General features: G+C 35.9%; 2 protein-coding genes across 2 annotated transcripts; one reads left to right on the top strand and one right to left on the bottom strand.

Moving 5' to 3' along the window:
- Window positions 1-990: 990 nt before the first annotated feature.
- Window positions 991-2,903, bottom strand: LOC111793606 (protein transport protein SEC13 homolog B). The gene is made up of 2 exons (XM_023675564.2): window positions 2,736-2,903; window positions 991-2,162 (listed from the first exon to the last, which is right to left on the bottom strand). Exon 2 carries the CDS (start codon window positions 2,081-2,083, stop codon window positions 1,175-1,177), a length of 909 nt encoding a protein of 302 aa, XP_023531332.2. The 5' UTR covers window positions 2,084-2,162; window positions 2,736-2,903; the 3' UTR covers window positions 991-1,174.
- A 3,977-nt stretch (window positions 2,904-6,880) lies between these two features.
- On the top strand, window positions 6,881-14,348 carry LOC111792352 (alpha-mannosidase 2-like). Its single transcript, XM_023673755.2, has 4 exons — window positions 6,881-7,797; window positions 9,005-9,154; window positions 10,172-10,204; window positions 10,841-14,348. Exons 1-4 carry the CDS (start codon window positions 7,237-7,239, stop codon window positions 13,580-13,582), a joined length of 3,486 nt encoding a protein of 1,161 aa, XP_023529523.1. The 5' UTR covers window positions 6,881-7,236; the 3' UTR covers window positions 13,583-14,348.
- The last annotated feature ends 100 nt before the right edge of the window (window positions 14,349-14,448 follow it).

Genomic DNA, 14,448 nt, shown 5'->3' with positions numbered 1-14,448 from the left:
CTCTGGTGTGTTAAGAGTATATGAAATTCCAGCCTCTCTGTTCTTCGAAGTATTCTCATTCTAAATTTGAGCCACTTGAAGCCAGAATAGCTGAACATACCACGAGTACATTCCCATCAAATAATCAACCAAACTTCAACACTTCTTACACACACAAACACCAAAAGCACTTGAATATATATTAGCCTCTACAGGTTAGAACTAGAAGATCATATGTTTGGTGTATAAAACTCCTAATATTCAATCCTGGAAGGAAAAATGCTGAAGATTTCATTTTCATTGGAACTTTAGAACATGCGGTGCGTATAATTCACCTAGTTTAGAAGATGATGTATTTATATCCTCATTGATGTAACAGCTTAAGTCGCTAGGAGATATTGTCATTTTCAAGCTTACCCTCAAGGTTTTTAAAACATTGCTAGGGAGAGGTTTCCACACCCTTATAAAAAATGTTTCGTTCCCCTCTCCAACCGACGTGGGATCTCACAATTCACCCCCCTTCGGTGCCCAGCGATCTCGCTGACACTCGTTCCCCTCTCCAATCGATGTGGGATCTCACAATTGATTTCCCTACGAGAGACCAGATCATGAAGAAGATAATTGTATAATTTGAAATCATAAAATCCCAAAGGCCTTCTGGAGATAAGAGCAATATTAAGTTTAATGTAGAACTCAAATAGAGTCAGCATGACGCATATGAAAAGCAATAATTCATTATGTCTTGCAAATTTATCTACAAGCTACACATAAATTTAACCTATAAGCTTAAGCTTCTGCTAACTTCCAAGTCTTTGGAGTGCTAAGAATCTACAAAAGATATTACATGAACCTAACCTATCTACTTAAGCTTTGGGACTAGGGGTGATTTAACTTAGGCCACCTTTTCTGAACAGAAGTTTGATTGCTTTTCATTATTCCTTTAAAGGTATAGGTAACAGAATAGAATTCTACCAGTCGATCAATGAAAAGGAAAGCCAGAACCAGAGAATATTTAATAAAATCAGAAAATATTACTCATGCTCAACACCAAAATCTGATTAAGAAGTTATGTAAACACGCAATGATAGTACAAGGACTGTGAACTAAATACAGGAAATTGTTTAACAATATTGAACAACATGCTCCAGACAAGACGAATAACATAATGAAAAGATAGAGACTAACAATGAATAACCTAAGGCTCAACTTTAGTAACTTGCTGCCATTTACCATCGACTGCTTCTTTCCACAATGTAACAGTGTTATTCCCATCAGCAACAGCCAATAAGTCTCCGGTCAATGACCATGAAACCTTCCAGATTGGAGTCTTAAAATCATTCATCACTATGCCTTCCCATTTCCCTCCTTCCTTTGCAACAGACCAAATAATCACTGTCCCATCCTGGGAACCACTTGCTATGGTGGATTTTTGAAGGCCTAGGTTTGGCGACCAAGCCACGTCCCTTACCCAATCAGTGTGCATCTGAAGGGCAGGGGAGGAGTCCCTCCTCCAGCTTCCATCTTTTAGCGTCCACACTTTCACCGTACTATCGAAACCCCCAGAAGCTAGCTTCCAAACAGGGTCCACTGAACTGGATCCAATTAAGGAACCTGGAGCCGTCGTAGGGCCCCATGAAACTGAGGTTACTCCGACAGAGTGGGCTTGTTCAATTTGATTATTGTCCCAGCCACCATCAGATCTAGCAATAAAGACTGATATACTCCCATCAGATGATCCACAGGCCAAGCAGAGGCCAAGTTCATGGGGTGCCCAGGCAATGGAGTTCACCGAAGACTTATGTGCATTGAAAACATGAGCCTGCACCCATTGATTTTGATTTCCTTCCTTCCATATTATCACTTGACCATCGTAAGAGCTGGAAGCTAACAATGAACCAAACTTTGGGTGTGCCCAAGCAACTTGCCAAACTGGGCCTTTATGACCACTCAATGAGGCTAAGAGTTGTGAATCAGAGTTTTTGCTAACACTAATAATTTTAATGGTAAAATCAGAGGAAGCTGTTGCTATGCGTTTTCCATAGTAATCCATTTGTACATCATGAACCATATCTTGGTGGCCAGTTTCAATCTTGTGTGAAGACATTGTACAGGATTTCGTTTCACTCTATAAATTCCTTTTACCCTTCTCCTCCAACCTCTAGAAAGTATCCTTATATATTTATCTATGATAGAAAAAGAATTTATATAAAAAAAACTATGCAAAATCCATTCAACTTCTGGAAATAAATTAGAAGGAAAGTTCCATCAATAAAAAAGAAAAGCCAACATAATCAATAATCACATCCATAGAGTCCAAAACAACCAATTAAGAGGCGCTTCTTTACCCATTCTTCATTTTTAAGTTCGCTTGTTAACAGTGGCTATTGCAGATCTAGCGAAAACAACTCAAATGATGAATGATGAATGATGCTTGCAAGCAAATACTAAAGATGAAATGTCCAGCACTTTGTTGCAAAAGCCTCATGCGTTCGTGACATATTTACACACAAACAATAACAAAAGCCTCATGCGCTAGCTCAGAACACAGATTCATTCATAGATCGAACATTGTTGACATGGATAGAGACAGAATCACTCGATTTAAGCTAAAGTGTTAACGAAATGAACAGGCTCAAAGGCTCTACAAGCAGCGGAAATCAAAATAGAAGCAGATCTGGAAATTCGCAACAGATGATAAATCAAACAGCATAGAGCAAAATTCAGCATCAATCGGAAGAACATGGGATTTGAATTACCGTAGAGATAGTCGGATAGTAGAGCTCCGAGAAAACAAATCGCCGGGGCAGAACCAGAGTTCGGCCGCCGATCTGCTTGTTGAGGTCCGCTTCCTCGTGGAGTGTTCTGGTTGCAAGCGGCTGGCCTCGCAATATATCAGATACTGACGCAAACAAGACAACCGGTCAGCAATTGGACGGTTTTTCTTTTCCTTTTTCAACCCTTTTTTTTTTCATTGAATGTGTTAAATTAATAAAAATGTTATTTTTAATAAAAATCCTAAATTTTCAAAAACATTTTTTAAAGAATGTTTAAATTAAAAAATAATAAAAATTATTTTTAAATTTTCTTAAAAGAAAAAAAAAAAAAAAGAGGTTATTAAAAAATGAAAATTTATAAACTTCTAAACGTAAATATTTTTTAATTTTCAAAATAATTTAAGGATAATAAAACTTTTAAAAATTTAAGAACATTTTTAATTTTTTTTATAAAAATTAAGTAATATTATTGAAACTTCTAGAAATTCAAGAGTTTTTTTAATTTTTTAATTTTTTTGAAAGTATTATTGAAAATTTTGAAAACTTAGAGATATTTTGAAATAACGTATACAATTTAGGGATATATTTTTTTTAATTTAGCCTTTTGAGATTGCTCAATTTTATCCCGGTACTTACATTATAGATAAACAATTTTCATTTATGGTAATAATTTTTACTATATTTTTAAACTTTTGAAAGTTTAAGGTTATTTTTAAAACAATGAAACAGACTTTTGAAATTTTTATAATCCAAGTCGATTAAATTATGAACTTCTACTCCTAAGAAATATTATTTGATTTGCATCGGTGAGAATGACTTTTGTAGTAGATTAAATACATTTACCATTTTAGAGACTCAAGCAAAGAGATCGAAGTGAAACTACCTTGCACCTATGGCACCATGTTCAATTTATTTTCGGTATATAAAATGGACTTGATTTCGGACAACAAGCATAGAATACAACTAGAGCAATAATTATGAACATTAGTTCCGTCCCCCAATAAATTGTATGAATAAGTCGAAATCATCTAACACCGTAACACAAATTGACACATCGATACATAATTCTTCGCTCTCTCAAGGGTCTCAAGGGTCTCAAGGGTCTCGCATTAAATCGTTCAAGTCCAAACCTAAAGCGTGGAATCGTAGAAGAAGAACGAATATCGTTTTGACTGGAGAGAGTATAATGGGGCATCTCATCTCTGTTACTCCACATCGTCGAAGCTTCTCGGGTCGATCTTCATTGAAGCTTTTCTACCAATAAACTGTTAAAATATCATCACTAGCCCAATAGAGTTAACTCAACCATTGTATGACTAATTATATTTAGGATTTAGAATTTTAGAAATAAATTTAGGAAAATGATTTTGGTATTTAAAAAAAAAAAACGTTCACAAATTTTAGGAATAAATTGACAACGAGAATAAATACCCTCCACTCTAATTAGTTCATTATCCCAACAAATTCAAAGTTTTCTCGATCGGTCTTAATAAAGGGAATTGTGTTCAACATAATCTGACGTAGGCAATGATCAATGGAGGCTGAATTATCCTCCAAACTTTTAAGTTAATTCCAATAGTAGTTTATTTTGAATTAAATTATAAATTGAGTCTTCTTCCCTAATATTTTTTTATAAATTTTATATTTTATATTTTATATTTTATATAATAAATTTTTGAAATTTTAATGGTGTATTCATAAATCTAAGGGGATGTTTTTAAATTATTTATTAGATATAAATTTTAAAATTAATTACTTTCAATTTGTAATTTTTCTATATAACGAGCCTCACAAATGGTATGATATTAAACTCATGACCTCCTCCTTCAAAGTAATGTAAGTTTTAGTTGCAACTAATCAATCATTTCCTGACTTTTCTCCAAATTGATGGACAGACAGAACGGTTCAACCGTTTGCTCGAAGAATACTTACGTCACTTCGTCGACACTCGTCAGAAGAACTGGGTACAACTATTAGATGTCGCTCAATTCTGTTTCTATTGTCAAACGAGTTCGTCTATGAGATCAGTTGATGGAGTGGTCTCAATTGGCTCTGGTTCAACACAGATGGGAGGATTTTGCTTTCTAGAAATGGTCGGTTTCACATTTGCACACTCAGACACAACTGGACCTTCGGTTCCACTATAAGTGAGGTCAATATCAACAACTTCCACATCCTCACATGGATTACTTTTACTGCAAACAAGCTTGATTGTAACCGGAGTAACAGATGTTCCCCTGACTTTCTTGAAACTAACTTTGCTAATCTTAATTGTTGATGGAACGTGAATGTTCAAAATAAACATTAATTAATATTTGTTTAAAAGATAAGAAACATTAATACATACCTTTCGGTTGCATTGATTCTACGATGATAGGGTTAGTAACATTAACCATTTCAATATCTTCAAAATGCATGTCTGAGGCTAGAAATGACACAGCAGAATTTGGCCATGTTTTGATCCTGACACTATTTATAGTACTGATTAATTTGTATTTCTTAACTCTAACTCCTACCACTTACTTGCCCAAGCTGCCTATGCTAATGTCATGTCCCGGTCTGCAAGTAACATCACTAATAGTTATTTGTTTGTTACTATATCCTACAGATATACAATCATCTCTCGTTGCGATTACGGTATTGATAATGCTAATTTCTTCTGAATTACTCAAGTGAATTTCATCGGTGTTGGGACTATGGTCTGGTGCAGTAATTGTCCAGTGATGGAAGGTAAGATTCTTGCTGCCCAAAACATTGAACTTCATATTCTGCTCATTTTAAACAAACAAAAAACACCCCGGGTTAGAACTAACTCAAATTATGAGTTCTTTTGTAATTAAATTAGTACGAGCATTTACTATAGGAAGCTTTTTGCATATTTTCTTTAGGTGGCAATCATTCTTTTCCCAACGATCAACATATTCCATAACAAGCAACCCATCTCCTTCCGTGTCGGTAGAAAAAGGTTGTAATGTTCTTTCAACTCGAAGCTCAATAGGATTTTTACATGGACCTTTGAGCCCGGATTCACCTAATTGATAAATTCCTTTTGGAATCAAACTTTACTTGGAGTAGCCGACGCACATGCTTCCTTCCATGTATCTGCTAAAGTCTTTGACTTAAACCATTTCATTTGGGAAAAATATTTTATACAAAATGTAAATTTGGTTTATCAACTTAAACAAATGTACACGTACTTGAGTAATATCAGCATTAGGTTTGGCACTGAATTTCGTAAAATCGAAAACACCGTCAGTAGCATTGGGTTGACTACTCGCGGTAGCATTAGACACCAACAATAACAACAAGTGGTATTAATGTCATAAACTTTGATATCAGTCCCATCCTTTCTAGTTCACTTGTCTCTTCTACTTTGCCTTTTCTTTTTCTTTTGGGAATGCATTCACTAACTCAAATTCTTTATATACAAACACAAAAATAAAAAATAGTTGAAGTAAAACTAAATCGTAAATTTAGTTAATTTTTTTTTAAATGTTCATTTAAGAAATTTAACGTAAATGAAAAAATATATATTTAATTTAAACTATTCAAATTGATATTTTAAAAAAGAAATATTATTATAATTCATACATTATTAGAATAATAATATATATTAAAAATATTAAAATAAAAAATACATGACATTCAATATTTTATGATATTTAAATATAAAAATAGAAAAGAATGTATCCATGTCCTCATTTTTCATTGTTCCCTCCATTTATATTCTTTATTATTTTAACTTTTAAATATAATAATAATAATAATAATATGGATAATTATATTATTTGGAAAGTAATATTATTTTATTTCTATATTTAAAAGGTTTTAAAATTTTGTCTTGAAATTGATTTTTTTTAGAAATTAACCAACGAAGATTTGTTAAAGAATTACCTATATAATTGAAAATTAATCAATATTTATCAGAAAAAATTAAGAAATTAAAAAAAAATTATTTAGTTAAATTGATATTTAAATAAAATATAATAATAATAATAATAATTAATTACAAACATAATGAAGATTAACAGTTTTAAAATATAAAGCTTCCATTAATGATTTGTTTTAAAATAAAAATGGGTGATATTATTGTCACAATGATTAAATTAATGTTGTTGTTTAGTGGATAATTGTTTGTTTAATCACTTACAAGATTCCCCCGAAAATTAGTTAACATTTAACACATGAACAGTTTTTGCTGAGATTTCTGAAAGGAATTTGTATTTTTCTACGGTCTCAGAATTGTTGGGAGAGCCACTTGCTCACTGTTTGGACCCGAAAATCGGAGATCGAACGATTTCGAAATTCTCCTGTATTGAATCTTGACTGTTGAGATGTTGGCTCGGTTGATTTTTCATGATGAAATGTTGGTCGTTGCTGAATTTCAATCAATGCGGATCCATTTCTTCAGCTTGTTCAGTTGAATGAAATCGAAGCCGGAGCTTGAGTTTCTGATTCTTGTGACTGTAAGGAATTAGCTAGAATGCCTTTCTCATCGTTCACCGGCGGCGGTGGCCGTCGTGGAGGTTGGGGCAGTTCGATTCTTCCGTTTTCCGCTGTTTCACCCAATGCTAAATCGAAGCACAACCGGAAGTTTCGCCGGAGGCTGGCTGTTCGTGACTTCATTTTTGCTAATTTCTTCACCATTGGCATTTTGATCTCGTTCTTCTTTTTCTTCATTGTTCTTCTCCGTTACGGCGTTCCGAAGCCGATTGCGTCTCCTTTCAAATCGCATGCTAACAGATCGCATAGGCCGCGGAAGCCGATCGTGATCGAGAATCGGAACAGCGAGGTTTTGAGTTCTAATGTGGATATTACGACCAAGGAATTGTACGACCAGATTGAGTTTCTTGACGTCGATGGCGGTCCTTGGAAACAAGGATGGAGAGTGGCCTACGAAGGAGACGAGTGGGATTCAGAGAAATTGAAGGTTCTCGTGGTGCCTCATTCTCATAACGATCCAGGTTGGCTGCTAACTGTGGACGAGTACTACGAGAAGCAGACTCGTCATATTCTTGACACCATTGTTGAAGCGCTTTCACAGGTGAATCTATAAGTTTTAACGTCTTCGTCAATAGTTCTTCATATTCTTCTGTTTTTCTTTAATCTTATTTCTTGAGGGTCCCTATTGAATCAGTGTGGCAATGATAGTTTTTGGCGTTTTCTTTGACTGAATTTTTGGATTTTGGCGTTTTCTTTGAAGGAAAATCGCCATTGACAACAGTATAACCCTTAAAATTGAAGTTTCTAGTTTGATTTTTTTTTAGAAAACTATGATCTGCCTTAGTAATTTTGGGAAAACATCATGATATCTAGAGGATGATGTAAAATCCTGGTTCGTGCATTCCCAGGAAACCTCTGTTTAGGGCCACCCTTATGTGATAACAAAGAACATAGATGAGAGCCATGGAGATTTTTCTTATGGGTAGATGCAAATATGGAGGGAGTATTTCATTAGATCAACTGGTAGCTTGTCTCCCATGATCGGGATGGTTTAAATCTTCACAATTAAGAAAGAAGGAAGATAACCCTGCTGCCTAAGAAGTTTGTGGCAATAAGTTGAGCTTAATTCTATATAATTTGGCAGTAGGTACTTTGTAATTAAAAGATTGGGCCGAATACGATACAAAGATACTATTGTATATCGTTTTGCTAGATATACAAAATTCAAATTGAAATAAAAATCTAAGACGAAACAACGTAAACATTTTTGTTGTTGTGTTGGATCCGCAATTAAGCCTATGAATCCTTAGTATTGGTGTAGTCGTTTAATATATTATATCCCGTAGCGTCGTTTCGGATCAAGATCAAATTCTGGGTTGAGTGGTGGATTGATTTTCATGACCTTGCTTTCCTGAAACTTAACCCTGCAGAAATTAAAAAGAAAATGATCGAGAAGTGAGGGATGAAGAACATTCCAAAATGAATGCTACAATTTAGACCTTTCTGTTGATATCCATGTTGTAACTCTTTGGTTCCATTGCTATCTAATCATGCATTCTCTTCTCATGCTATCAATGAAATTGTTTCTTATGCCTTTTTAGAAATGGTTTCTTATGTTAACAAAATAGATAGACATAAATCAAATTACAGCACCTTTGTACATAACACATGTCAACTTAAGAAAAGTTCATTGGTGAAGGCATCCCTAACTCAAGTGATTGTTACCCTGTTGTTTAGTTCATAAGAAAAGCATATACTGATTGGCAGCTGAATGAGAGTTTTAACATTTCCTGTTCTTTAATGTATAGGACTCTCGGCGGAAGTTTATATGGGAAGAGATGTCTTATCTGGAGAAATGGTGGAGGGATGCTTCAGACGAGAAAAGAGAATCGTTTGTTACTTTAGTTAAAAATGGGCAGCTAGAAATCGTGGGAGGTGGATGGGTGATGAACGATGAGGTAATATGCTCACTTGCTTGTTTCAGGTTTTTTGGTCCGTTGACCAGCAATTGTGAGTATTCTAGTGCTGCATGGATTCAATACTTTTTATTACATTGATCCGCAAAATTCTGTTTACTCTTTGGTAACAGGGACTTTCTAGTAAAATTTCCCTTAAATTCATTTTTCTGAACATACTTCTTTTATCTCACATCCGGACCCGATGAAAAAATGGGATCACTTCTTATGGCTCGTTGACAATGATTCTGATCTAGTTCATGGCCTATTAGAAGTAGAAGACGCTTTGTTGGGATCCTCACGAATAGAAAAAGAATGCAATCGATTTGATAATGAACCAGTGACATTCTTTCTTCGGCCTGAACACAGGAATCCTTTAGATATGATACAAAATGGATCTTGTTCTATCGTTGATCAGCGATTTCTCTATGAACAATACGAATCAGAGTTTGAAGAAGGGGAAGGAGAAGGGCTCCTCGACCTGTAACAAGTAGAGGAGGATTTATTCAATCACATAGTTTGGGCTCCTAGAATATGGCGCCCTTGGGGCTTTCTATTTGATTGTATCAAAAGGCCCAATGAATTGAGATTTTCCTATTGGGCTAGGTCATCTCGGAGCAAGCGGATCAATATCTGAACACCAAAACACAAATGTGTAAGGAGTAGTCAATCAGGATGAAATTTTTGTTGTAGGATTGAAGTTAAATTGAATGCCTTCAGACGTTGCTCTAGATGTTTAAGTTTTCATTAAGCTTATAATTACTAAACGCCTCTGGATTGCATTTTATAATAGAGAAGTTATAATCTAAACAGGTTTGTGCTACATGTTTCATGCCATTCCTTGGAAAGATTTTACTGCTTTTTGGTGCGCCATTATTCATTTTTATCTTCTGCTTTACCATACTTATATAAACTTCTTAGATTAGGAATCTGCTAAGTTACAATCTATTTTATATATATAGAAATTACCATCTGGTTTATTGTTTGGAAAATTGACATGCCAATCCCTTTCCTTTGCAGGCCAATTCACATTATTTTTCTATAATTGAGCAGGTAAAGTAAAATTTTCTTCTTAGATTATACAACTGTACATTGTTCTTATATTATTTGACTTCTAATCAGAATTCTGTTCTAATTGTGCGATTAATCGACATAATCGACATAACTTGTTTATTATATATAATATAATCACCATTATATGTGCAATTTATCTTGAATACTATTATGTATGAAATAATTCTCTGTTTTTTTTTTTATCATGATGAATTACGATTTATCTACGAAGTAGTGAACACCATATTCAAGTTGTCATGCTTTATTTTTAAGCACCAAACTCTGGTTTACTTGCTGTAAATCAAACTGACAAGGATAGAACATAGAATCCTCTAATCAAGACGTATTATCTTTTTCATTCAAGAAGTAGATGTTACTTTTCTCAGAAAGAGGACAGAATGTCAATGAATGGGAATTTATCTTTTTCTTTGTGGGGTGTGGGGAGAGTGAGAGTTCTTAAATCTTACAGCTTATGAATCTTTGAATGTTCACATATTCTTGCTAATTGAGGTAGCATTTACATTGAGGAACAACAAGCTTTTGTCTTCTTTTATCATAAAAAAGGGGCGCTTATATTCCAACTAGTATGCTTGCTATTTCCATTACTTTTACTGAAATTACCTTCATTGAAACCAGATGGCAGAGGGGAATATGTGGTTGAATGAGACCATTGGCGTTGTTCCGAAGAACTCTTGGGCAATCGATCCATTTGGTTATTCACCCACAATGGCATATCTTCTTCGTCGCATGGGCTTTGAGAACATGCTAATACAGAGGACCCATTATGAGCTGAAGAAGGAACTTGCTCTGCACAAAAATCTAGAATTCGCTTGGAGACAGAGCTGGGATGCTGAAGAAACTACTGACATTTTTGTGCACATGATGCCTTTTTATTCTTACGATATTCCACATACTTGTGGACCAGAGCCGGCCATTTGTTGTCAATTTGATTTTGCCCGATCACGTGGTTCTTTTTATGAACTATGTCCCTGGAGACAAGATCCTGTTGAGATCAACAAGGAAAATGTTCAAGAGAGGGCAATGATGTTACTTGATCAGTATAGAAAGAAATCAGTGCTATTTAGGACAAATACCCTTCTCATTCCTCTTGGTGATGATTTTCGATACGTTAGCACTGCTGAAGCCGAGGTTCAGTTTAAGAACTATCAGTTGTTATTTGATTATATTAATTCCAATCCAAGTTTAAATGCTGAGGTAAAGTTCGGTACCTTGGAAGACTACTTTCGAACTCTTCGTGACGAGTCTGAAAAAATAAATTATTCTCTTCCTGGTGAAATTGGCTCCAGTCTGGTTGGTGGTTTTCCCTCTTTGTCAGGTGATTTCTTCACTTATGCTGATAGACAGCAGGACTATTGGAGTGGCTATTATGTATCTAGGCCTTTCTTTAAGGCGGTTGATCGTGTACTCGAGCGAACACTTCGTGCTGCAGAAATGATATTAGCTTTATTGCTTGGTCCTTGCCAGAGATCTCAATGTGAGAAGTTGCCTATTGGATTTTCTTACAAGTTAACAGCTGCAAGAAGAAACTTGGCTCTTTTTCAGCATCATGATGGTGTCACCGGTACTGCGAAAGATCACGTAGTACGCGATTATGGCGTTCGGATGCATACTTCTTTACAAGACCTGCACATTTTCATGTCTAAAGGAATGGAAGTACTACTTGGAATTCGCCACGACAAATCCGATCAGAATCCTTCACAGTTTGAACCGGAACAGATGAGATCTAAATATGATTCCCAACCTATACATAAATCAATCAATCTTCAAGAAGGAACTTATCAATCTGTGGTGTTTTTTAATCCTCTAGAGCAGACAAGGGAAGAGGTTGCAATTATTATTGTCAACAGGACAGACATTACTGTATTGGACTCGAACTGGACATGTCTTCAAAGCCAGATTTCTCCCGAGTTTCAACATGATAAGGCTAAGCCTTTTACTGGCAGTCATCGAATCCACTGGAAAATTTCAGTTCCTGCCTTGGGATTGCAAACATATTATATAGCAAATGGATTATTTGATTGTGAAAAGCCAAAACCAGCCAAACTGAAATTCTCCTCAACTTCTACCTCATTGCCTTGCCCTACTCCTTATGTATGCTCTATGGCTGAAGGCGACGTGGTTGAAATCCAGAACCAGCACCATTCACTCGTATTCGATATCAAGCATGGTTTGTTGCATAAGATAAGTAAAGATGGTTCACGAAGTGTAGTAAATGAAGAAATTGCAGTGTACTCGAGCTGGGGTAGTGGGGCTTACCTATTCAAACCAACTGGTGCTGCTAAATCTATCATTGAAGCAGGTGGATTGACCGTGATCATCGAGGGTCCTCTGATGCAGGAAGTTTACTCTCATCCAAAAACAGGATGGAAGAAATCCCCCATCTCTCATAGCACCCGTTTATACAGTGGGGGCAATATAAATCAGGAGCACCTCGTTGAGATGGAATATCATGTAGAGCTAATTGGCAAGGAATTTGATGACAGGGAGCTGATAGTCAGATACAAGACAGATATTGACAACAACAGGGTATTTTATTCTGATTTGAATGGCTTTCAAATGAGTCGAAGAGAGTCGTACGATAAAATCCCGCTGCAGGGAAACTATTATCCAATGCCTTCTCTAGCATTCATGCAAGGATCCAATGGTCAAAGGTTCTCTGTCCATTCTAGGCAGTCTCTAGGTGTGGCAAGCCTTGGAGATGGATGGTTAGAGATAATGCTCGACCGTCGTGTGCTCAGGGACGATGGACGTGGCTTAGGACAAGGAATAACAGATAATCGTGCAATGAATGTCGTTTTCCATATCCTTGTTGAGTCTAATGTTTCATCCATAGTAAATCCTATTCCCAATTACTCTCCTTTGAGCCCTTCTCTTCTTTCCCACTGCATTGGTGCTCGCTTGAACTATCCCTTGCACGCATTTATTTCCAAGAAACCACAGTCTTCATCCGTGCATCCACCCCCAAGATCTTTCTCTCCTTTAGCAGCTCCTTTGCCATGTGACTTACATATTGTCAGCTTTAAGGTTCCTCGTCCTCTGAAATACTCGCAGCAATCGCCGAAAGATCCACCATTTCTCTTAATGTTTCATAGGAGACACTGGGATTCATCATACTGCAAGACAGCCAGATCAAATTGTACAAGGTTTGCTGATGAGCCTTTCAATATATTCAACACGTTCAAGGGGCTTGTGGTATCGAACGCACGGCCAACTTCATTAAATCTGCTGCACGAAGACACAGAAATGCTTGGATATAATGATGAACAACAGCCTGGGGGGGATGATGCTCATGAAGGGCAGCTGCATATCCCTCCCATGGAAGTAAGAGCTTACAAGTTGGAACTGACGCCACGTTAATCAAACGCAGAAATGCCAGTTTTTGTAGTTTTAACAATGCTGATAGCCTCGCCTCCAAATGAGCATCCATCCATTAAGAACAGATTCCCGAGTCCGAGATCATCGATCAAGCTGTGATATCTTATCTAATGCCATGTAAAACATACCAGAATCAGGGGCTTGGCTTGCCAGACTATTTCTGCAGACGGGTGACGATGACGGTTTCTTCTTCGATCTTATTGAACTGTCTGGTTTCATTCTCTGGAAGGTAAGTTGATTGGAATCATTGAACTACATATTTTTGGTTTACCCTCTTTTCAAAACTGCACATTTGGATGATGATGATGTTTAGCAATAGATAGCAGCAGATTAGTTTGAAAGTAATGATCGGAACTACTACATGGTTTCGTGAGTTACAATTTTTGGATTCTTCTAAAATCTCCATGGGATTAAGTCGAAGTTGATTCAACTGTTTAACTTTGACCCAATGGATTCTTATTTTTTCTTGTAATTTCGGAGGAAAACTAAAGAGAATTATTTTTCAGGTCTGATTTACTTGGTGAAGATGGAATTGAGATAAAAATGCCACTAGTTTCACACACACACACGTGTATTATCTAATTGTTTTGAGTCAGTTTCGCACATGGTTTTGATTTCAATCCACATAGTTCATGGGGATTGGATTAAGTTTTTAACCTTTTTAGTTCCCCTCCACCACCTCAAGACAGCCTTGGAATCTGTTTTCGGATTATCTATGTATTGTGGTACCATAAATTTGCATCGTAAATCTACTCTAAATCTATGTATTCGAGCCTAACTGAATGGATAAGCCATCTTATAACTTTAATGGTTCTTCGTTAGAATTAAAAAAAAAAAAAAAAAATTCG

Source organism: Cucurbita pepo, chromosome 4 (genome assembly GCF_057944985.1).
Source record: "Cucurbita pepo subsp. pepo isolate OVF chromosome 4, ASM5794498v1, whole genome shotgun sequence".
Classification (NCBI taxonomy): domain Eukaryota; kingdom Viridiplantae; phylum Streptophyta; class Magnoliopsida; order Cucurbitales; family Cucurbitaceae; genus Cucurbita; species Cucurbita pepo.
The sequence above is the reverse complement of the archived record's forward strand: the minus strand, read 5'-3'. Positions and strand labels throughout refer to the sequence as shown.